At 47.4% G+C, this 22177-nt stretch overlaps 1 protein-coding gene across 1 annotated transcript in view; it reads right to left on the bottom strand.

The window, feature by feature from the left end:
* Nucleotides 1-562: 562 nt before the first annotated feature.
* LOC139256360 (sorting nexin-25-like) overlaps nucleotides 563-22177 on the bottom strand; it is a gene marked incomplete at its 3' end in the record, with an annotated part of 215905 nt that continues 194290 nt past the window's right edge. Inside the window, exon 8 of the mRNA XM_070874206.1 lies at nucleotides 563-753. Within this exon, the coding sequence (XP_070730307.1) occupies nucleotides 563-753 (191 nt within the window). The remainder of the gene's footprint in view (nucleotides 754-22177) is intronic.

Genomic DNA, 22177 nt, shown 5'->3' with positions numbered 1-22177 from the left:
GTCGGGTCTGGTCGGGGGGGGGAGCAGGAGCTGGCCGTGGGAGGAGCCTTATTCATGCAGCCCCAGTGAGGCCATTCAGCCAGGGCTAGGGGCTGCTTGCTTCGGGCCCCTCCCACACAGTTCGGCGCCTGGAGCTACTGCACTTGCGTGCCGACTGTAGCGCGCATGTGCAGAGGTCCCGGCACTGTTTTCAGCGCAGGGACCTGGCTCCGCCCCCCCACAGCTCGTGCTGGCTGCGCCGAGGGCCAGAAGACCTGTAAGTAGCTGGAGAATACCGACTATTTTTTTAGGCGCGAAAAACAGGCGCCCAGCTCGGAGGGGCGCCCGTTTTTTTTCTTGTGGAAACTTGGGCCCATGGAGTTGTGAAGTGTAACTGATAGTGTGGACTGCACGCAAAGCAGTTTTCTTTTAAAAATTGAAGTAGAATTTGTCAATACCTCTGAACTATACCTAAAATATTTTCCACCGTTTTTATATACAAGTTGGACTCCTATTTCCCTACAGATGCCCTTGTTCACATATATATTATATATATATCTTTATTTATTTAGCTTCTTTTTACCTTTTGATTTGGAGGCGCATCAGTCTCATCGCAGGCACCATCTTCCTGCTGACCATACACGGGACCTCCAAGGAGTTTTATTCGTTTCTCACTCTGCTTCTTGGCAACTGTGAGCTGGTTGATGTATCTCTTCATATTGCGAGCTCGGAGGAGATCTGCTTTCATGGCAGCAGATTCTTTCCCTTTGCTATCTGCATTGGACATTAAAAAGGACAAACTTGGTGATTGGGACGGTCCTTAAAATTCAAGAAAAAAGTAAGAGTGATCACAAAATCAGTACAATCAAGACTTTTTCCAAACAGCTCCTTCAAAAAATCTCTTGCCTGCTTCAGCCCATCAGCGAAGTGGGAGTCTGGGGCAGGTCTATTAGAGAGTGACAAAAGACAGAACTCTCATTCCTTTATTTATTTTCCTTCAAGGTCCTCCTGATCGTTGTGAATTCTTGAACCTTGGAATGTTACCGGAAATCAATGAACACCACAGCCCCCCACCCCCCAAACACTTCACCAAATGCATCTCCACCAAAATTCTAACAGAATGGTCTTGCTTCTATATCTGCATGTTACCACAGTAACAATGCAGTCACATCCAAGGATTGTAGAATTAGGGTTACACTACCCATTATATATATACGTTTTAAGTATAGGAGAGTGACTTTCACATTATTCAAGATTTAGATGCTTATCATTTTATTACCAAAATATAAATTCTAAAACCACAGAAAACTTTTGATTCACCACTGTGATACAGTAAATCTGCTGGGGAAATGAATGCTTTAGTGAGAGAGACAGCGATATTATAAATAGGAGGATACACAGAATCAAGAGTCCAGGTCACCACATTCATCCCATCTTTCTTCGTCCGTACGATCAGCATCATGTACATACAGAAAATATACCATCACCTATGATTATAGCAGTACCCTTTCTAACTATTTATTTGTGCCTGTACTTTTTTGGCTATTAAGTAAGCTATGGGGAAATGAAATGGAACTCCATGATCAACCAGTGGAAAGTACATACATAGTGTGCTGAGGTAAATAGTCGTGTGGAAGGTTTCACTTCCCAACTGTGATGGACAGATTCAAAGAACTAAATCTCTGGGTCACAAATCTGCATCCATCATCCCCTGGTTAATGGGTCTACTGGGCAATGGGACAGTAGCTCTGGTGGATGGTCACTAAGGTTTAGGTCAACAATCTTCCGAACTCATCATTTCTCACTTTGTGACTTCCACCAGTTCTGACCGAACTACTAGATGAGCACAGTGCATGGAAAAAGTGGGAGGCAGGCAAATAAACAGGTAGAAGACCAACACCTACAGAAGTGTTCACCTCCCGTTATCCAATTATACATTCACATCAACAACTGACATAAAATTCATTGCCCCAAATATTCTGTCCTTTCAGTTGAAAGAAGCATGGCAAATTAAATATCTGCATTTGGATTAAAAACTTGTATTTATATAGCACCTTAACGTAGTGAGTCGTCCCAAGGCGTTCACAGGAGTATTATGAGACAAAAAAATCTGACATCGAGCCACAAAGGAGAAATTAGGGCAGGTGACCAAAAGCTTGGTGAAAGAGGTAGGTTTTAAGAAGTGTCTTAAAGAAGGAAAGAGAGGTAGAGAGATGTAGAGGTTTAGGCAGGGAGTCCCAGAGTTTAGGGCCTAAGCAACAGAAGACACGGTCACCGATGGTTGAGCGATTATAATGAGGGATGCTCAAGAGGGCAGAATTATGTCATGTTTGTAACCTTCACACAATTGTAACCTTTATGTAACAACACTGTACACTGTATACACCTGAGTAATGCACACCTTGACCACAGGGGTGAACTTGTGGGAGACACTCCTCACATAGAAACATAGAAAACATAGAAAAATAGGTGCAGGAGTAGGCCATTTGGCCCTTCGAGCCTGCACCGCCATTCAATAAGATCATGGCTGATCATTCCTTCAGTACCCCTTTCCTGCTGTCTCTCCATACCCCTTGATCCCCTTAACCGTAAGAGCCATATCTAACTACCTCTTGAATATATCCAGTGAACTGGCATCAACAACTCTCTGCAGCAGGGAATACCACAGATTAATAACTCTCTGAGTGAAGAAGTTTCTCCTCATCTCAGTCCTAAATGGCCTACCCCTTATCCTAAGACTATGTCCCCTGGTTCTGGACTTCCCCAACATCGGGAACATTCTTCCCGCATCTAACCTGTCCAGTCCTGTCAGAATCTTGTATGTTTCACCTGGTCATCCAGGTATATAAAGGGAGGTCCCACAGAGGGTCATCACTCTTTGGTCCTGGGAATAAAGGTTCAGGTCACACAGTGACCTTGTCTGCAGTACATGCCTCGTGTGATTTTATAGCAAGGTGTAAGGACACCACATTTGGCGACGAGAAACGGGAATCAACGACCCACGAGGATGGCCACCAGTAGCACAGAGGAACTGTACTGTGTCGGTGAGGACTGGGACGACTTCGTTGAGAGGCTCCAACAGAGCTTTGTCACGAAGGACTGGCTGGAAGAGGAAGCGGATGGCAAGCGGCGGGCGCATCTACTGACCAGCTGTGGATCCAAGATGTATGCGCTGATGAAAGACCTGCTCGCACCCCCGAGAAGCCAGCGGACAAGTCCTTTGAAGAGCTCAGCACTTTGATCGGTGAGCATCTCAAACTGGAGAGCATGGCCCGGCACTGGTTCTATACACACCGGCGTCGGGAGGGACAAAGCATATCGGACTTCGTTGCGGACCTTCGGCGCTTGGCCAGCCTCTGTAAAGTTCACAGACACCTGCAGGGGAGATGTTAAGGGATTTCTTCATTGAGGGCATTGGTCATGCTGGGATTTTCAGGAAGCTTATTGAGACCAAGGACTTGACTTTGGAAAGGGCAACGTTGATAGCCCAGACCTTCATGGCAGGGGAAGAGGAGACCAAGATAATTTACGCGTGCAGCCCTGGTTCCAACGTGGCGATGGACCAGGGAGTTAACATTGTTAACGAGACTCAAAACCCCGCAGGCAGGCAAGGGCAATTCGACACCGCCCAAGCAGCAACAGACTCTAGGGTGGGCCAGCAACAGAGACAATGGCAGGGGGATCGGCAATTCACGCCATCACAAGGGACAATGCGTCCCGGGATGGGTCCATTGACACTCAGCAACAGAGTGCTCAGGAGTAATCAAAGAGACAATCAGAGAGGAATGCCTGTTAACAGTTCCTTTGTTCACAACAATCTCAGCTCATGCTGGAGGTGCAGTGGCAGACATACTGCGAAAACCTGTAAGTTTCAACAATTTATCTGTAGAAACTGTAACTTCAAGGGACATCTGGCCAGAATGTGCAGAAAGCCCGTAGCGAGGCTAGTTTATGAGGCAGAGGAACCAGACAAGGGGTCTGCAAGGCAGGGTGATGCTTGGGGCAAAGCTATGGACGCTGAAGTCCAGAGGGTTCACGTGGCAGACGTCCACAGCTCGTATACCAAAACACCACCTATGATGATGAAAGTTCTATTAAATGGCATCCCGGTATGGAGCTGGACACAGGAGCCAGCCAGTCACTTATGAGTGCCCAACAATTTGAGAAACTATGGCCACACAAAGCTAACAGGCCCAAATTGGAACGTATTGACACGTAGCTACGGACGTACACCAGAGAGATCATCCCAGTACAAGGCAATGCAAACTTGGTGGTCACACACAATGGATCGGAGAACCGACTGCCACTCTGGATTGTCCCGCAGAATAGTCCCGCGCTCTTGGGGAGGAGCTGGTTAGCAGAGATGAACTGGAAATGGGGGGGATGTGCACGCCATTTCATCTGTGGAGCGAAGTTCATGCTCACAGGTCCTAAAGAAATTCTAGCCACTTTTTCAACCAGGTGTCGGGACTTTTAAGGGCACCAAAGTAGTGAAAAGCATCACCCCGGACGCCAGACCAGTGCACAACAAAGCCAGAGCCGTGCCGTATGTGATGGATGAGAGAATTGAGAGTGAGTTGGACAGGCTGCTAAGAGAGGGCATAATTTCGCCTGTTGAATTCAGTGACTGGGCAAGCCCCATCGTTCCTGTCCTTAAAGCGGATGGCTCGGTCAGGATTTATGGCGACTACAAGGCCACCATCAACCGAGTGTCACTACAGGACCAATACCCGCTTCCGAGAGCGGAGGATCTCTTTGCCATGCTGGCAGGTGGCAAGCTGTTCACCAAGTTGGACCTCACCTCAGCCTACATGACTCAGGAACTGGCTGAAGAATCCAAGCTACTGACCACCATCACTACGCACAAGGGGCTATTTGGTTACAACAGGGGTCCGTTTGGCATTCGTTCAGCGGCCGCTATCTTCCAGAGGAAGATGGAAAGCTTGCTTAAATCCATCCCTGGATCAATCGTATTCCAAGATGACATCCTAATCACGGGTCGAGACACTGAGGAACACCTCCGCAACCTGGAGGAGGTGCTATGCCGACTGGACCGGGTAGGCTTGCGACTAAAGAAGTCCAAGTGTGTGGTTTTGGTCCCAGAGATTGAGTTTTTGGGCAGGAGGGTTGCTGCAGACGGGATCCGACCTACCGAATCCAAAATGGAGGCGATTCGTCGCGCGCCCAGGCCCAGCAACACATCAGAGTTGCGTTCATTTCTGGGACTATTGAACTATTTCGGGAACTTTCTGCCGAACTTAAGTACATTGCTGGAGCCACTACACGTGCTCCTGCGTAAAGGTTGCGATTGGTTTTGGGGGGACTGTCAGGAACGGGCTTTCAATCGGGCGCGGAACCTGCTTTGTTCTAATAAGTTATTGACCCTGTACGACCCCTGTAAGAAATTGGTTTTGGCATGCGATGCATCATCCTATGGGGTTGGGTGCGTGTTGCAGCAAAGCAATGGTGAGGGCCAATTCCAACCAGTGGCTTATGCCTCCAGGCCGCTCTCCCAAGCAGAAAGGGGGTACGGGATGATCGAAAAGGAAGCACTCGCATGTGTCTACGGGGTGAAAAAGATGCACCAGTACCTTTTTGGCAGAAGGTTCGAGTTAGAAACGGACCACAATCCGTTAACATCCCTTTTGTCTGACAGCAAGGCTGTCAATGCCAATGCGTCATCTCGCATACAGCGATGGGCTCTCACGCTGGCTGCGTATGACTACTTCATACAGCACCAGCCAAGCACCGAAAATTGTGCTGACGCGCTCAGCAGGCTCCCACTGGCAACCACCGAGGGGGTGTCGGAGCAAAGCGCGGAGATGGTCATGGCTGTTGAGGCTTTCGACACCGCAGCCCGCCAGATCAAAATCTGGACCAACAGAGACCCTCTCCTATCCCTGATAAAGAAATGTGTCCTGACTGGGGATTCGGCGCCCGCACATGGGGCGTGCCCAGAGGAGGTCAGGCCGTACCACAGACGGATGGACGAGCTCTCCATCCAAGCTGACTGCCTGCTATGGGGCAGCCGGGTAGTCATGCCCCAGAAGGGCAGGGAGGCATTCATCAGGGAACTCCACAGCGAGCACCCAGGCATTGTGCTAATGAAGGCAATTGCCCAGTCACATGTATGGTGGCCGGGAATTGACTCAGACCTGGAACACTGGGTTCGCAGGTGCACGACATCTGCTCAGCCAGGTAATGCCACCAGGGTGGCCCCACTCAGCGCGTGGCCTTGGACCATGAGGCCATGGTCACATATTCACGTAGACTACACGGGCCCGTTCATGGGAAAAATGTTCCTGATTGTTGTCGATGCATACTCGAAATGGATTGAGTGCATCATATTGAATTCGTGCACAACATCCACCACCGTGGAGAGTCTGCGTGTGGACTTTGCGACCCACGACTTGCCGGACATCCTAGTTAGCGATAACGGCCCGTGTTTCACTAGCTATGAATTCCAGGAGTTTATGTCAGGTAATGGTATCAAACATGTCAGGACAGCACCGTTCAAGCTGGCTTCCAATGGCCAGGCAGAACGTGCGGTTCAAATCATAAAACAGGGCATGCTCCGGATTCAAGGACCCTCCCTTCAGTACCGCCTATCGCGCCTCCTGCTGGCCTATAGGTCCCGCCCGCATTCTCTCACGGGAGTCCCACCCGCGGAACTACTCATGAAATGCAAGCTTAAAACCTGTCCCTCATTCATCCAGCCCTGTCAGACATTGTTGAGGGCAAGCGCCAGTCCCAAACCGAGTGCCATGATCGCAACGCAGTGGGGAGATGCATAGAAATTGATGACACTGTATATGTTCTCAATCATGCTTTGGGACCCAAGTGGCTTGAGGGTACTGTAATTGGCAAAGAGGGGAATAGGGTCATAGTGGTCAGACTTAGCAATTGGCAGATATGCCGCAAACATCTGGACCAAGTAAAGGAAAGGTTCAGCATGGACACTGAGGAACCTGAGGAAGATCATGAGATGCTACACACACCACTGCCAGAGAACGAGCAACAAGAACATTTACCAGCATACACAGTCCCCGCGGCCAGCCCAGGCAGGCCGAAATCACCTCAGGCGACAGAGATGCATGCCAAGGCCCAACCACCAGAGCCCCAAATGCGGTGCTCCACGAGAGAGTGTCGACCGCCTGAAAGATTCAATCTTTGACCCAAAGACATTGAGAGGAGGTGATGTCATGTTTGTAACCTTCACACAATTGTAACCTTTATGTAACAACACTGTACATTGTATACACCTGAGTAATGCACACCTTGACCACAGGGGGTGAACTTGTGGGAGACACTCCTCACCTGGTCATCCAGGTATATAAAAGGAGGTCCCACGGAGGGTCATCACTCTTTGGTCATGGGAATAAAGGTTCAGGTCACAGTAATTTCAGAGACCATGGTCCAGAACTTAAAGAAGGGTAACTTTGAAGGTATGAGGCGTGAATTGGCTAGGATAGATTGGCGAATGATACTTAGGGGGTTGACTGTGGATGGGCAATGGCAGACATTTAGAGACCGCATGGATGAATTACAACAATTGTACATTCCTGTCTGGCGTAAAAATAAAAAAGGGAAGGTGGCTCAACCGTGGCTATCAAGGGAAATCAGGGATAGTATTAAAGCCAAGGAAGTGGCATACAAATTGGCCAGAAATAGCAGCGAACCTGGGGACTGGGAGAAATTTAGAACTCAGCAGAGGAGGACAAAGGGTTTGATTAGGGCAGGGAAAATGGAGTACGAGAAGAAGCTTGCAGGGAACATTAAGGCGGATTGCAAAAGTTTCTATAGGTATGTAAAGAGAAAAAGGTTGGTGAAGACAAACGTAGGTCCCCTGCAGTCAGAATCAGGGGAAGTCACAACGGGGAACAAAGAAATGGCAGACCAATTGAACAAGTACTTTGGTTCGGTATTCACTAAGGAGGATACAAACAACCTTCCGGATATAAAAGGGGTCAGAGGGTCTAGTAAGGAGGGGGAACTGAGGGAAATCTTTATTAGTCGGGAAATTGTGTTGGGGAAATTGATGGGATTGAAGGCCGATAAATCCCCAGGGCCTGATGGACTGCATCCCAGAGTACTTAAGGAGGTGGCCTTGGAAATAGCGGATGCATTGACAGTCATTTTCCAACATTCCATTGACTCTGGATCAGTTCCTATCGAGTGGAGGGTAGCCAATGTAACCCCACTTTTTAAAAAAGGAGGGAGAGAGAAAGCAGGGAATTATAGACCGGTCAGCCTGACCTCAGTAGTGGGTAAAATGATGGAATCAATTATTAAGGATGTCATAGCAGTGCATCTGGAAAATGGTGACATGATAGGTCCAAGTCAGCATGGATTTGTGAAAGGGAAATCATGCTTGACAAATCTTCTGGAATTTTTTGAGGATGTTTCCAGTAAAGTGGACAAAGGAGAACCAGTTGATGTGGTATATTTGGACTTTCAGAAGGCTTTTGACAAGGTCCCACACAAGCTATTAATGTGCAAAGTTAAAGCACATGGGATTGGGGGTAGTGTGCTGACGTGGATTGAGAACTGGTTGTCAGACAGGAAGCAAAGAGTAGGAGTAAACGGGTACTTTTCAGAATGGCAGGCAGTGACTAGTGGAGTGCCGCAAGGTTCTGTGCTGGGGCCCCAGCTGTTTACATTGTACATTAATGATTTAGACGAGGGGATTAAATGCAGTATCTCCACATTTGCGGATGATACTAAGTTGGGTGGCAGTGTGAGCTGCGAGGAGGATGCTATTAGGCTGCAGAGTGACTTGGATAGGTTAGGTGAGTGGGCAAATGCATGGCAGATGAAGTATAATGTGGATAAATGTGAGGTTATCCACTTTGGTGGTAAAAACAGAGAGACAGACTATTATCTGAATGGTGACAGATTAGGAAAAGGGAAGGTGCAACGAGACCTGGGTGTCATGGTACATCAGTCATTGAAGGTTAGCATGCAGGTACAGCAGGCGGTTAAGAAAGCAAATGGCATGTTGGCCTTCATAGCGAGGGGATTTGAATACAGGGGCAGGGAGGTGTTGCTACAGTTGTACAGGGCCTTGGTGAGGCCACACCTGGAGTATTGTGTACAGTTTTGGTCTCCTAACTTGAGGAAGGACATTCTTGCTATTGAGGGAGTGCAGCGAAGGTTCACCAGACTGATTCCCGGGATGGCGGGACTGACCTATCAAGAAAGATTGGATCAACTGGGCTTGTATTCACTGGAGTTCAGAAGAATGAGAGGGGACCTCATAGAAACGTTTAAAATTCTGACGGGTTTAGACAGGTTAGATGCAGAAAGAATGTTCCCAATGTTGGGGAAGTCCAGAACCAGGGGTCACAGTCTGAGGGTAAGGGGTAAGCCATTTAGGACCGAGATGAGGAGAAACTTCTTCACCCAGAGAGTGGTGAACCTGTGGAATTCTCTACCACAGAAAGTAGTTGAGGCCAATTCACTAAATATATTCAAAAGGGAGTTAGATGAGGTCCTTACTACTCGGGGGATCAAGGGGTATGGTGAGAAAGCAGGAAGGGGGTACTGAAGTTTCATGTTCAGCCATGAACTCATTGAATGGCGGTGCAGGCTAGAAGGGCTGAATGGCCTGCTCCTGCACCTATTTTCTATGTTTCTATGACCTTGTCTGCAGTACATGCCTCGTGTGATTCTATAGCAGGGTGTAAGGACATCTCAAATTAGAAGAGCACAGACATCTCGTGGGGTTGCGGGGCTGAAGAAGATTACAGAGATAGGGCGGGGTGAAGCCATGGAGGGATTTTAAAACAAGGATGAGAATTTTGAAATCGAGGCATTACTTAACCGGGATTCCATGTAGGTCAGCGAGCACAGAGGTGATGGGTGTGCGGGACTTGGTGCGAGTTAGGACATGGGCAGCCGAGTTTTGGATCACCTCTAGTTTAGCTAGGGTAGAATGTGGGAGGCCAGCCATGAGTGGGTTAGAATAGTTAAGTCAAGAGGTAACAGGGGCATGGCTAAGGGCTTCAGCAGCGGATGAGCTGAGGCAAGGGTGGAGACGGACAATGTTACGGAGGTGGAAATAGGTGATCTTAATTATGCTGCGGATAGGTCATTTAAAGCTCATTCCAGGGTCAAATAGGATACCAAGGTGGCGAACAGTAAGGATTAAGCTCTTCTTGCAATGGCACAGCGAGCAGATTATACCTCAAACTGTATACACACTATTGCAGATCCAGAGCACTGTGTATTAAACCACCACAGAAAACCTGCACTATAGACAACCAAGCTACAAATTTAGTAAATTAGAGTAATTAACAGATCTAACGATCATCACAATGAATACTATCATAAGAACCATAATTACCAACATTTGTGTTCTACTAATATTTATCATCAAGGCAGTCTATGAATCTTTCTCTTCACAGTAACAAACAAATATTCAGAAAATCCTGACCTTTTAACAGTAATTGCTTAAACAACAGGTCACGCTGGCAACACAGCGATATGATTTCATCAGGAGCAGGATCCCTTAACAGATAATGAGGGAGCACCAGAAAATTAAAATGACCTGAAAATTATTATTTAAATGGGGAGAGATTACAAAATGCTAAGGTACAGAAGGATCTGGGGGTTCTTGTACATGAAACACAAAAAGTTAGTATGCAGGTCCAGCAAGTTATCAGGAAGGCAAATGCAATGTTGGCCTTTATTGCAAGGGGGATACAGTATAAAAGTAGGGAAGTCCTGCTACAACTGTACACACCTGGAGTCCAGAAGGCTGTAAAGTGCCTAAACGAAAGATGAGGTGCTGTTCCTCGAGCTTCATTGGAACAATGTAAGAGGCCGAGGACGGAGAGATCAGAGTAGGAATGGAGCGGAGAATTAAAGTGACAGGCGATCGGAAGCTTACGGACTGAACAGAGGTGTTCTGCAAAGCAGTCACCCAACCTGCGTTTGGTCTCCGCAGTGTAGAGACGACCACATCGTGAGTTGGAAAAGGAGTCCTGTAAATCCATTGGCAGGATAGGCGCACCAACATCAGTGTTCTCGTTCAGGCCAACATCCCCAGCATCGAAGCAATGACCACGCTCATTCAGCTCCGATGGAATGGCTACATCATCCGCATGCCCGACACTAGACTCCCAAAACAAGCACTCTATTCAAAGCTCCGACACGGCAAGCGAGTCCCAGGTGGGCAGAGGAATCGCATCAAGATCACCCTCAAAGCCTCCTTGTAAAAGTGCAACATCCCCATCGACACCTGGGATTCCCTGGCCCAAGACTGCTCAAATTTGCTAGAATACTTTGAGGATGCAATGAACAGGGTGGATAAAGGGGAACCAGTGGATGTGGTGTATTTGGACTTCCAGAAGGCATTTGACAAGGTGCCACATAAAAGGTTACTGCACAAGATAAACGTTTACGGGGTTGGGGCTAATATATTAACATGGATAGAGGATTGGCTAATGAACAGAAAACAGAGAGTAGAGATAAATGGTTTATTCTCAGGTTGCCAATCAATAACCAGTGGGGTGCCGCAGGGATCAGTGCTGGGACCCCAACTATTTACAATCTATATTAATGACTTGGAGGAAAAGACCGAGTGTAATGTAGCCAAGTTTGCTGACGATACAAAGATGGGAGGAAAAGCAATGTGTGAGGAGAACACTCAAAATCTGCAAATGGACATAGACAGGCTAAGTGACTGGACAAAAAATTGGCAGATGGAGTATAATGTTGGAAAGTGTGAGGTCATGCACTTTGGCAGAAAAAAAAAATCAAAGAGCAAGTTATTATTTAAATGGAGAAAAATTGCAAAGTGCTGCAGTACAGCGGGACCTAGGGGTATTGTGCATGAAACACAAAAGGTTAGTATGCAGATACAGCAAGTGATCAGGAAGGCCAATGGAATCTTGGCCTTTATTGCAAAGGGGATGGAGTATAAAAGCAGGAAAGTCTTGCTACAGTTGTACAGGGTATTGGTGAGGCCACACCTGGAATACTGCATGCAGTTTTGGTTTCCATATTTAAGAAAGAATATACTTGCTTTGGAGGCAGTTCAGAGAAGGTTCACGAGGTTGATTCCAGAGATGAGGGGTTTGACTTATGAGGAAAGGTTGAGTAGGTTGGGCCTCTACCTCATTGGAATTCAGAAGAATGAGAGGTGATCTTATCGAAATATATAAGATTATGAGCGGGCTTAACAAGGTGGATGCAGAGAGGATGTTTCCACTGATGGGGGAGACTAGAACTAGAGGGCATGATCTTAGAATAAGGGGCCGCCCATTTAAAACTGAGATGAGGAGTAATTTCTTCTCTGAGGGTTGTAAATCTGTGGAATTTGCTGTCTCAGAGAGCTGTGGAAGCTGGGACATTGAATAAATTTAAGACAGAAATAGACAGTATCTTAAACGATTAAGGAATAAGGGGTTATGGAGAGTGGGCAGGGAAGTGGACTCGAGTCCATGATCGGATCAGCCATGATCGTATTAAGCAGGCTCAAGGGGCCGCATGGTCTACTCCTGCTCCTATTTCTTATGTTCTAATGTAAAATGGAGGAGAAGCATCCGGGAATGCGCGAACACTTGAAGTCTCTTCGTCGGGAGCACACGGAAGCCAAACGCAAACAGCGGAAGTGACGCATGACAACTCAAGCACCCCACCCATCCGTCCCTCCAATCACCATCTGCTTCACTTGTGACAGAGACTGTAGATCCCGCATTAGACTTATTAGTCACCTGAGAACTCATTAGTGTGGAAGCAAGTCATCCTCGACTCTGAGGGACTGCCTGAGAAGAGAAGAACCGCATGCAGTATATTAAATTGAAAGGAGTACAAATAAATCGCTGTTTAACTTGGAAGGAGTGTTTGGGGCCCTGGACAGTGGGAAGGGAAGGGGTAAAAGGGCAGGTGTTGCATCTCCTGCGCTTGCACGGGAAGGTGCCATGGGAAGGGGAGGGTTTGCTGGGGGCGATTGAGGAGTGATCCAGGGTGTCGCAGAAGGACCAGTCTCTTCGGAATGCTGGGAGGGGAAGATGTATTTGCGGTGGGATCATGCTGGAGGTGGTGGAAATGGCAGAGGATGATCTGTTGAACATGGAGGCTGGTGAAGACAAGGAAAACCCGATTGTGGTTCTGCAAGGAGGAGAAGTGCGGGAAATAGAATGGATATGGTCGAGGGCCATGTCAACAACGGTAGGGGGAATTCTTGGTTGCAGAAAAAGGAAGACATATCGGAAGCACTAGTATGGAAGGTGACATTGTCAGAACAGATGCGACGGAGACAGAAAAACTGGGAGAATGGAATGGAATTTTTACAGGAAGCGGGGTGGGAGGAAGTGTAGTTCAAGTAGTTGTGGGAGTCAGTGGGCTTATTGTGAATGTTTGTCAATACCCTACACCCAGAAATGGAGATGGAGAAATCGACGAAGAGAAGGGAAGTGTCGGAGATGGACCATGTGAAGGTGAGAGAAGGGTGCAAAGTAGATGCAAAGTGAATGAAATTTTCTAGTTCAGGACAAGGGCAGGAAACGGCACCGATACAGTCATCAATGTATCGGGAAAAAGGTGTGAGGGAGGGGACCAGAGTAAGACTGGAACAACGAACAACACATAGTTGGCAGACAGGAAGCAAAGAGTAGGAGTAAATGGGCACTTTTCAGAATGGCAGGCAGTGAATAGTGGGGTACCGCAAGGTTCTGTGCTGGGGCCCCAGCTGTTTACATTGTACATTAATGATTTCGACGAGGGGATTAAATGTAGTATCTCCAAATTTGCGGATGACACTAAGTTGGGTGGCAGTGTGAGCTGCGAGGAGGATGCTGTGAGGCTGCAGCACTCTTGGATAGGTTAGGTGAGTGGGCAAATGCATGGCAGATGAAGTATAATGTGGATAAATGTAAGGTTATCCACTTTGGTGGTAAAAACAGAGAGACAGACTATTATCTGAATGGTGACAGATTAGGAAAAGGGGAGATGCAACGAGACCTGGGTGTCATGGTACATCAGTCATTGAAGGTTGGCATGCAGGTACAGCAGGCGGTTAAGAAAGCAAACGGCATGTTGGCCTTCATAGCGAGGGGATTTGAGTACAGGGGCAGGGAGACGTTACTACAGTTGTACAGGGCCTTGATGAGGCCACACCTGGAGTATTGTGTACAGTTTTGGTCTTCTAACTTAAGGAAGGACATTCTTGCTATTGAGAGAGTGCAGCAAAGGTTCACCAGACTGATTCCCAGGATGGTGGGACTGACCTATCAAGAAAGACTGGATCACCTGGGCTTGTATTCACTGGAGTTCAGAAGAATGAGAGGGGATCTCATAGAAACGTTTAAAATTCTGATGGGTTTAGACAGGTTAGATGCAAGAAGAATGTTCCCAATGTTGGGGAAGTCCAGAACCAGGGGTCACAGTCTAAGGATAAGGGGTAAGCCATTTAGGACTGAATGAGGAGAAACTTCTTCACGAAGAGAGTGGTGAACCTGTGGAATTCTCTACCACAGAAAGTTATTGAGGCCAATTCACTAAATATATTCAAAAAGGAGTTAGATGTAGCCCTTACTACTAGGGGGATCAAGGGGTATGGCGAGAAAGCAGGAATGGGGTACTGAAGTTGCATGTTCAGCCATGAACTCACTGAATGGCGGTGCAGGCTCGAAGGGCTGAATGCCCTACTCCTGCACCTATTTTCTATGTTTCTATCTATGTTTCTATATCCCACAAAAAGGCAGGCATAGCTAGGACCCATGCTGGTTCCCATAGTAACACCTTTAATTTGGAGGAAGTGAGTCGAGTCAAAGGAGAAGTTGTTCAATGTGAGAACAAGTTCAGCCAGGCGAAACATAGAAAATAGGTGCAGGAGCAGGCCATTCAGCCCTTCTAGCCTGCACCGCCATTCAATGAGTTCATGGCTGAACATGCAACTTCAGTACCCCATTCCTGCTTTCACGCCATACCCCTTGATCCCCCGAGTAGTAAGGACTTCATCTAACTCCCTTTTGAATATATTTAGTGAATTGGCCTCAACTACTTTCTGTGGTAGAGAATTCCACAGGTTCACTACTCTCTGGGTGAAGAAGTTTCTCCTCATCTCGGTCCTAAATGGCTTACCCCTTATCCTTAGACTGTGACCTCTGGTTCTGGACTTCCCCAACATTGGGAACATTCTTCCTGCATCCAACCTGTCCAAACCCGTCAGAATTTTAAACGTTTCTATGAGGTCCCCTCTCACTCTTCTGAACTCCAGTGAATACAAGCCCAGTTGATCCAGTCTTTCTTGATAGGTCAGTCCCACCATCCCGGGAATCAGTCTGGTGAATCTTCGCTGCACTCGCTCAATAGCAAGAATGTCCTTCCTCAAGTTAGGAGACCAAAACTGTACACAATACTCCAGGTGTGGCCTCACCAAGGCCGTGTACAACTGTAGCAACACCTCCCTGCCCCTGTACTCAAATCCCCTCGCTATGAAGGCCAACATGCCATTTGCTTTCTTAACCGCCTGCTGTACCTGCATGCCAACCTTCAATGACTGATGTACCATGACACCCAGGTCTCGTTGCACCTTCCCTTTTCCTAATCTGTCACCATTCAGATAATAGTCTGTCTTTCTGTTTTTACCACCAAAGTAGATAACCTCACATTTATCCACATTATACTTCATCTGCCATGCATTTGCCCACTCACCTAACCTATCCAAGTCACTCTGCCGCCTCATAGCATCCTCCTCGCAGCTCACACTGCCACCCAACTTAGTGTCATCCGCAAATTTGGAGATACTACATTTAATCCCCTTGTCTAAATCATTAATGTACAATGTAAACAGCTGGGGCCCCAGCACAGAACCTTGCGGTACCCCACTAGTCACTGCCTGCCATTCCGAAAAGTACCCATTTACTCCTACTCTTTGCTTCCTGTCTGACAACCAGTTGTCAATCCACGTCAGCACACTACCCCCAATCCCATGTGCTTTAACTTTGCACATTAATCTCCTGTGTGGGACCTTGTCGAAAGCCTACTGAAAGTCCAAATATACCACATCAACTGGTACTCCTTTGTCCACTTTATTGGAAACATCCTCAAAAAATTCCAGAAGATTTGTCAAGCATGATCTCCCTTTCACAAATCCATGCTGACTTGGACCTATCATGTCACCATTTTCCAAATGCGCTGCTATGACATCCTTAATAATTGATTCCATCATTTTACCCACTACTGAGGTCAGGCTGACCGGTCTATAATTCCCTGCTTTCTCTCTCCCTCCTTTTTTAAAAAGTGGGGTTACATTGGCTACCCTCCACTCGATAGGAACTGATCCAGAGTCAATGGAATGTTGGAAAATGACTGTCAATGCATCCGCTATTTCCAAGGCCACCTCCTTAAGTACTCTGGGATGCAGTCCATCAGGCCCTGGGGATTTATCGGCCTTCAATCCCATCAATTTCCCCAACACAATTTCCCGACTAATAAAGATTTCCCTCAGTTCCTCCTCCTTAATAGACCCTCTGACCACTTTTATATCCGGAAGGTTGTTTGTGTCCTCCTTAGTGAATACTGAACCAAAGTACTTGTTCAATTGGTCTGCCATTTCTTTGTTCCCCGTTATGACTTCCCCTGATTCTGACTGCAGGGGACCTACGTTTGTCTTTACTAACCTTTTTCTCTTTACATATCTATAGAAACTTTTGCACTCCGCCTTAATGTTCCCTGCAAGCTTCTTCTCGTACTCCATTTTCCCTGCCCTAATAAAAGCCTTTGTCCTCCTCTGCTGAGTTCTAAATTTCTCCCAGTCCCCAGGTTCGCTGCTATTTCTGGCCAATTTGTATGCCATTTCCTTGGCTTTAATACTATCCCTGATTTCCCTAGATAGCCACGGTTGAGCCACCTTCCCTTTTTTATTTTTACGCCAGACAGGAATGTACAATTGTTGTAATTCATCCATGCGGTCTCTAAATGTCTGCCATTGCCCATCCACAGTCAACCCCTTAAGTATCATTAGCCAATCTATCTTAGCCAATTCATGCCTCATACCTTCAAAGTTACCCTTCTTTAAGTTCTGGACCATGGTCTCTGAATTAACTGTTTCATTCTCCATCCTATTGCAGAATTCCACCATATTATGGTCACTCTTCCCCAAGGCGCCTCGCACAATGAGATTGCTAATTAATCCTCTCTCATTACACAACACCCAGTCTAAGATGGCCTCCCCCCAAGTTGGTTCCTCGACATATTGGTCTAGAAAACCATCCCTTATGCACTCCAGGAAATCCTCCTCCATCGTATTGCTTCCAGTTTGGCTGGCCCAATCTATGTGCATATTAAAGTCACCCATTATAACTGCTGCACCTTTATTGCATGCACTCCTAATTTTCTGTTTGATACCCGCCCCAACATCACTACTACTGTTTGGAGGTCTGTGCACAACTCCCACTAACGATTTTTGCCCTTTAGTGTTCTGCAGCTCTACCCATATAGATTCCACATCATCCAAGCTAATGTCTTTCCTAACTATTGCATTAATCTCCTCTTTAACCAGCAATGCTACCCCACCTCCTTTTCCTTTTATTCTATCCTTCCTGAATGTTGAATACCCCTGGATGTTGAGTTCCCAGCCCTGATCATCCTGGAGCCACGTCTCCGTAATCCCAATCACATCATATTTGTTAACATCTATTTGCACAGTTAATTCATCCACCTTATTGCGGATACTCCTTGCATTAAGACACAAAGCCTTCAGGCTTGCTTTTTTAACACTCTTTGTCCTTTTAGAATTTTGCTGTACAGTGGCCCTTTTTGTTCTTTGCCTTGGGTTTCTCTGCCCTCCACTTTTCCTCATCTCCTTTCTGTCTTTTGCTTTTGCCTCATTTTTGTCTCCCTCTGTCTCCCTGCATAGGTTCCCATCCCCCTGCAATATTAGTTTAACTCCTCCCCAACAGCACTAGCAAACACTCCCCCTAGGACATTGGTTCCGGTCCTGCCCAGGTGCAGACCGTCCGGTTTGTACTGGTCCCACCTCCCCCAGAACCGGTTCCAATGCCCCAAGAATTTGAATCCCTCCCTGCTGCACCACTGCTCAAGCCATGTATTCATCTGCGCTATCCTGCGATTCCTACTCTGACTAGCACGTGGCACTGGTAGCAATCCAGAGATTACTACTTTTGAGGTTCTACTTTTTAAATTTAGCTCCTAGCTCCTTAAATTCTTTTCGTAGGACCTCATCCCTTTTTTTACCTATGTCGTTGGTACCAATGTGCACCACGACAACTGGCTGTTCTCCCTCCCATTTCAGAATGTCCTGCACCCGCTCCGAGACATCCTTGACCCTTGCACCAGGGAGGCAACATACCATCCTGGAGTCTCGGTTGCGTCCGCAGAAACGCCTATCTATTCCCCTCACCATCGAATCCCCTATCACTATCGCTCTCCCACTCTTTTTCCTGCCCTCCTGTGCAGCAGAGCCACCTACGGTGCCATGAACTTGGCTGCTGCTGCCCTCCCCTGATGAGTCATCCTCCCCAACAGTACCCAAAGCGGTGTATCTGTTTTGCAGGGGGATGACCACAGGGGACCCCTGCACTATCTTTCTTGCACTGCTCTTCCTGCTGGTCTTCCATTCCCTATCTGGCTGTGGACCCTTCTCCTGCGGTAAGACCAACTCACTACACGTGATACTCACGTGAAGGAGGGTGGTGGTGGATGGGGACTGGTTGGGCCACTCGGAGCACTCTCAGGCCGTCCTGGTGGTGAATGGAAGAGTAGAGGTATTGGATGTCGAGTGAAAAGGAGACAGTTGGGGCCAAGAAATTGGAGGGCATCGGAAGAGTCGCGGATATAGGTGGGAAGAATGTGAACAATGGGAGAAAAAGAGTCACGTTAGGAAGAAATCAGTTCCGTGGGGCAAGAACAGGGTTCAGGCAAGGTTAAATATTGTGTTACTGTGCAAAAAGCAGATTATTTTGCTTTTAGAATACTTGCTTGCCACTTTAAAATCGGTTTTAAAGAATGACCTAAAAACTTATTATTTGTTAAATATCATTACTTTGAGAAATCGGTTTTACAGAATGACCTACCATTACTTTGAGAGTACCTACTTACGTCAGTAGCCAGGCTGCATTTAAAAAGAAAACATTGCATTATAGTAAAGAGTGGTTTGGTAGATGAAGAGATTTGAGTGCTTGATTTCCAACTTATCACCACACTTTGAATCAGAGTATAACATACAAAGTGCTTGCATCAGTGAGTGAGCTATCAGGTGAGCTAGAGTGAGAAATTGGCCACCTTAAGGCACAGAGGGAAAATCTGATGTATGATGACTCACTGCTATAATCACAGATGACGCCAGCCAGGAGCAGCTGATGACAGTAGTCGTGCATCAGCCACAGGACTGCAACAAAAACAACATACAGCATCCCCAAAGTGCTTCATTATTTGGGTTCGGACCCAAGCAATAGTCGAAGGGATTCGGTGAGGCAAAGTCTAAAAGTTATGTTTTATTGGTTGAAACAAGGTGGAGGGATTTGGACACACAGCTGTAGAGTGCTGGAGCCAAATTAATTAAGGTTGTGCCACTGATGGCACAAAGGAGGAAGAGGGGAGCTGTGAGAAGTGCATAGTAGAACAGTTAGTTAAGTGGAGAATGCAAGTCAGCTTTGGGCCTGGTGAAACTGCAACGGTCGGGAGGCACAAAGCTGTGGGGAGATTGGTAAATGAAGATTTTGAAGTCAATACGCTAAGAGACGGAGCCAATCAATACTGGCAAGGACAAGAGAGATAACTGAGCAGGGATTATAGGTAACTGAGTTTTGGATGAGTTGGCATTAGTATAGGGCAGAGCTTGTGAGGTAACAAAGGTATAAAGGAGGTCGGGAAAAAGGGCAATATTTCAGAGCTAGAAATAAATAGCCTTCGTGACCTATGGAGCTCGAAGATGAGTCAGGTCAAGCAGAACATCCAGCTTGAGCAAATAACTAGAAATGAGGTGGCATCATTGGAGGGATGTGCTGGCTCCAATGGGGCAGGTCAACATGAAATCACCCAAGAGCAGTACCACAGAGCAGAGGTGCGAGACAAAGGTGCGTGAACATCCATGTAAATGTTGCAGAGGATCAAGGAGGAATATACTCTGTGGTAACTATCACACAGAATGTTATTGGTAACTTTAACCACATTGATCTCGGTGGTGGGTTTGAGACAGAAGCCATAACACTGCAGGGATGTGATGCGGAAATAATGGAAGAGTTGGATAGTGAAGAAATGTCCTAGAACCTTAGAGAGGAAAGGGATTTGCAGAATAGGCAGTTGTTGGAAAGAACACAGGGTGAGTGAGGTGTGGGCTTTTTAAGATGTGCGTGATTATCACAGTTACAATGGCAGGGGAAAGGGAAAGAGAAACACAGCGCTGGAAAAAGATAAGTAATGTCGGAAAGCACTGGGCTTGGGAAGATCAAAGACATCAGCACCCCACCTTCCTTGGCCTAACCGCTAGCAGTTGTGACTTCTACTATCTGTGTTCCGCTCTCTGGAATTCCTTCCCTAAATCCCACCCCCTTCCTTTCCTTCTTTAAGGTTCTCTGTCACATTTCAGGATTGTTTTGACCATTGACGGTAGTTGGAGGTTATTTTACATAAGAACATAAGAAATAGGAACAGGAGTAGGCCATACGGCCCCTCGAGCCTGCTCCACCATTCAATAAGATCATGCCCTCTAGTTCTAGTCCCCCCCATCAGTGGAAATATCCTCTCTGCATCCACCTTGCCAAGCCCCCTCTTTGGGCCCAAGTTTCGGCCTCAGTTGCTCCTGATTTTTTGGAGTAACTGGTGTAGAACGGAGTATCTTAGAAATTCAAATTCTCGGCATTTAGTTTGCTCCAGTTCTAGTCAGTTAGAACAGTTTCACTTTGGAACAGAATTTTTTTTTCAAAAGGGGGCGTGTCCGGCCACTTACACCTGTTTTCAAAGTTTCGGCAGTGAAAACTTACTCCAAACTAACTTAGAATGGAGTCAGTGAAGATTTTTGTACGCTCGAAAAAACCTTGTCTACACGTTAGAAAATCAGGCGTGGGTTACAAATCAGGCGTAGGGAATTGCGGGAGGGGGTTTAAAGGGAAGTTTACAAACATTAAACACTTCAGTTTTACAAATAAAGAGCCAGCTTCAATAATAAATGATAAAAACATCAATAAATCAACCAATAAATCAATCAAAAAAAATTAAGAAGAAAATTTTTTTTTTTAAATCAATAAATAAAACATTTTCTACTTACCGACTGCAGCACCGGGAGCCCTCCAACAGCGTGCTGGGATGCCCCCCCAGTGTGTCTCTGTCAGTGTCTCTATCTCTCTGTGTGTGTATCTCTCACTCTCTGTCTGTCAGTGTGTGTGTTTCTGACAGCGAGGGGAGGGGGAGGAGGGGATAGAGGGAGAGAGAGGGGGGGGGCAGAGGGAGAGAGAGGGGGGGGCAGGGGGGGGGGAGAAGGGGGGAAAGGAGAAGGGGGGGAAGGAGGAGAAGGGGAAGGGGGGGGAAGGAGGAGAAGGGGAAGGGGGGAAGGAGGAGAAGGGGAAGGGGGGGGAAGAGGAGAAGGGGGGGGAAGAGGAGAAGGGGGGGAAGAGGAGAAGGGGGGGAAGAGGAGAAGGGGGGGAAGAGGAGAAGGGGGGGGAAGAGGAGAAGGGGGGGGGAAGAGGAGAAGAGGGGGGGAAAGTGGAGAAGAGGGGGGGAAAGTGGAGAAGAGGGGGGGAAGAGGAGAAGAGGGGGGGAAGAGGAGAAGAGGGGGGGGAAAGAGGAGAAGAGGGGGGGGAAAGAGGAGAAGAGGGGGGGGAAAGAGGAGAAGAGGGGGGGAAAGAGGAGAAGAGGGGGGGAAAGAGGAGAAGAGGGGGGGAAAGAGGAGAAGAGGGGGGGAAAGAGGAGAAGAGGGGGGGAAAGAGGAGAAGAGGGGGGGAAAGAGGAGAAGAGGGGGGGAAAGAGGAGAAGAGGGGGGGAAAGAGGAGAAGAGGGGGGGAAAGAGGAGAAGAGGGGGGGAAAGAGGAGAAGAGGGGGGAAAGAGGAGAAGAGGGGGGGAAAGAGGAGAAGAGGGGGGGAAAGAGGAGAAGAGGGGGGGAAAGAGGAGAAGAGGGGGGGAAAGAGGAGAAGAGGGGGGGAAAGAGGAGAAGAGGGGGGGAAAGAGGAGAAGAGGGGGGGAAAGAGGAGAAGAGGGGGGGAAAGAGGAGAAGAGGGGGGAAAGAGGAGA

This window comes from Pristiophorus japonicus, unplaced genomic scaffold (genome assembly GCF_044704955.1).
Source record: "Pristiophorus japonicus isolate sPriJap1 unplaced genomic scaffold, sPriJap1.hap1 HAP1_SCAFFOLD_710, whole genome shotgun sequence".
Classification (NCBI taxonomy): Eukaryota; Metazoa; Chordata; class Chondrichthyes; family Pristiophoridae; genus Pristiophorus; species Pristiophorus japonicus.
This window is presented reverse-complemented; position numbering and strand designations above follow the sequence as displayed.